This window comes from Daktulosphaira vitifoliae, unplaced genomic scaffold, assembly GCF_025091365.1.
Source record: "Daktulosphaira vitifoliae isolate Bord-2020 unplaced genomic scaffold, ASM2509136v1 Scaffold_1333, whole genome shotgun sequence".
NCBI classification, from domain to species: Eukaryota; Metazoa; Arthropoda; class Insecta; order Hemiptera; family Phylloxeridae; genus Daktulosphaira; species Daktulosphaira vitifoliae.
The window spans coordinates 1-2,201 of NW_026100893.1; the positions used below are offsets into that span (position 1 = coordinate 1).

Consider the following 2,201-nt stretch of genomic DNA (forward strand, 5'->3'; position numbering starts at 1 on the left):
ATATTATCTGTGTCTTTTAAATCGGTAACTATAACTACTTCAGCACTGTTTTCTTTGTGCAGTTGGGAATATGAAGATAGATCCACTCTATTAGCTTCATCTTCTGTTACAATAATAATTTCTTCCTCTAATTCTGGCAAATCTTTTTCAAGTTGATGTGATATTTTAGCTTGTTTTATGACTGGTTCAGGTTGAGGTATTGCTTGTAGCATAAGTCCTCCTTGAACAGTTGATACATGAATAACATGTTCATTATTTAATTTAGGACTCTGAATAACAACATTAGGAAGTTGTGTATTGGTTAAATTAATATTGATAGGTTCCTTGAACTTTTTTCTTTTTCTACAGGAAGTATAACAAGTTCCTGATTGATCTTTAGCTTTTATTAATTTTAATTTATCACCAAGCTTAGCATTAGGGATGATATTAGTTGAAAAGTAGTCTGCATATTTAGAATATAAACTGTTATCTATTTTAGTTATATTTTTTTGTTCATCATAGTCAGCCAAAAGTTTATCAACAATTTTTTTTCTTTCCAATCTCAAATCTTGTTCATTTTTTGTACTGACAGATTTTTGTTTTTCATTTACTAAAGAAGGAATAGCAAACTTTTTCAATAATCTGTTCGCTGGATATATCAACTGAAAATATGAAATAATATTAATTTTCTGTAGTAGTTTTAATAACAATTACAATTAATAGTACATAATTTTAAACCTTAAAAAAGTTTTAAAAAATAGTTATTTTTAATATTTTAGAAAAAGATTATTATTAATTCATTTGAATACATCTTAAATTTTACATAATTAATTTATCTAAAAATTACTTCACTATTGTTGTCTGAATAATCATTAGTTTCAAAGTGCTTTGAGCATATTTTAGCATTCGGATTATCTAATAAAAATTGTTTAGGAAGATTGCAAAAAGATAACCATTTTTCTGAAACTTCAGTCTCATTGGGAAAACTATGGAACAAAATATTTTCATTATATTCTAGTACCTCAGCATCATAAATACTATTACAGTTAGATACACAACACTTCACATTATAGATATCAGAAATAGTCTGTAAAAAATAAACATTTTTTTATTATAATATATATTTTTGTTATAACACTACACATTTTATGTGTAGTGTTATAACGCCTTATAAGAAAAGGTGTCCAAATAGTAAGAAAAAGATTTTTATTATTCCAACAATTCATAAAAATTGACCTATTTATTTAGTTATTGAATACTCTGTATATGAAAAGTTGAATAAGTATTATATTAATTAAATAGTCAAAACTTGTAATAAATAAATTATTTTAATTATTATAAACATACCTCAGACATAAAAATATCATTCTTTGATTTATCAACTAAAAAAGTGGAGTTTTCATTATCAATGGTTACGAGTTTTGGTGTTGAATAATTAATATTTATTGATGGAATGGCTGGAAATAATCAAAATTAAAAACGCATTTAAGTAAACAATTATATTAAAATTTTTATACTAATAAGAGTATTTAACAGTGATAATAATTTTAGTATTAACTATTAATATTTTAATTTAGTCAATACTACAAATTAGTCTTAAGAATTGTAAAAAAATTTTATACTTGAAAATAAATAACATTAGCTGAGTTGATACTGAATATAAATTTTGAATTTAAAAATGTACAGGAAAAGAAATTATTTTAGAAAGTTGTTAAATTTTTTCACACATATTTAACTAATAATATTTTTACAGATATTTTTCCAGTTACTTTATATATCATATAATTATATTAACTGAATGAATACTTTGTTTAAATAAAATCACATAATTTTTAATACCTAACAATAAATATCATTAACTCTAATTAAAATTATTTACCAGTTTTCTTAAGTTGTTTTTTAATTTTAATGTTTAGTAATTCTTCTTTTAAACTATTACACTCAAAATCATCAGGAACAAAATGCTCAGAACAAACATAAGAAGAATTCACATTAAATTTTGTTGTTCTCTTAATGACTTGTAACCAAGCATTACGCCTTTGAGGATTCTTGGGGAAAATATGATATGATACATTTTTACCTGCTCTCTTTGTGGCTTTTAAATTATTTCTACAACCCTCTACTGCACACCACGGCATATTCTTAAAATTTTGAGTACCATTTATACCTAAAAAAAAATTGTAAACATATAATTACTTAAATAATAATATATAATCCCCAGT

At 23.4% G+C, this 2,201-nt stretch overlaps 1 protein-coding gene across 1 annotated transcript; it reads right to left on the reverse strand.

The window, feature by feature from the left end:
- Positions 1 to 3: 3 nt before the first annotated feature.
- LOC126909800 (uncharacterized) lies at positions 4 to 2,194 on the reverse strand (the record flags this gene model as incomplete). The annotated part of the gene is made up of 4 exons (XM_050692221.1): positions 1,859 to 2,194; positions 1,327 to 1,436; positions 827 to 1,066; positions 4 to 641 (listed from the first exon to the last, which is right to left on the reverse strand). Coding segments are annotated over exons 1-4 (1,247 nt in total), but the record flags the coding sequence as incomplete, so codon positions are not given.
- Between the last annotated feature and the right edge of the window lie 7 nt (positions 2,195 to 2,201).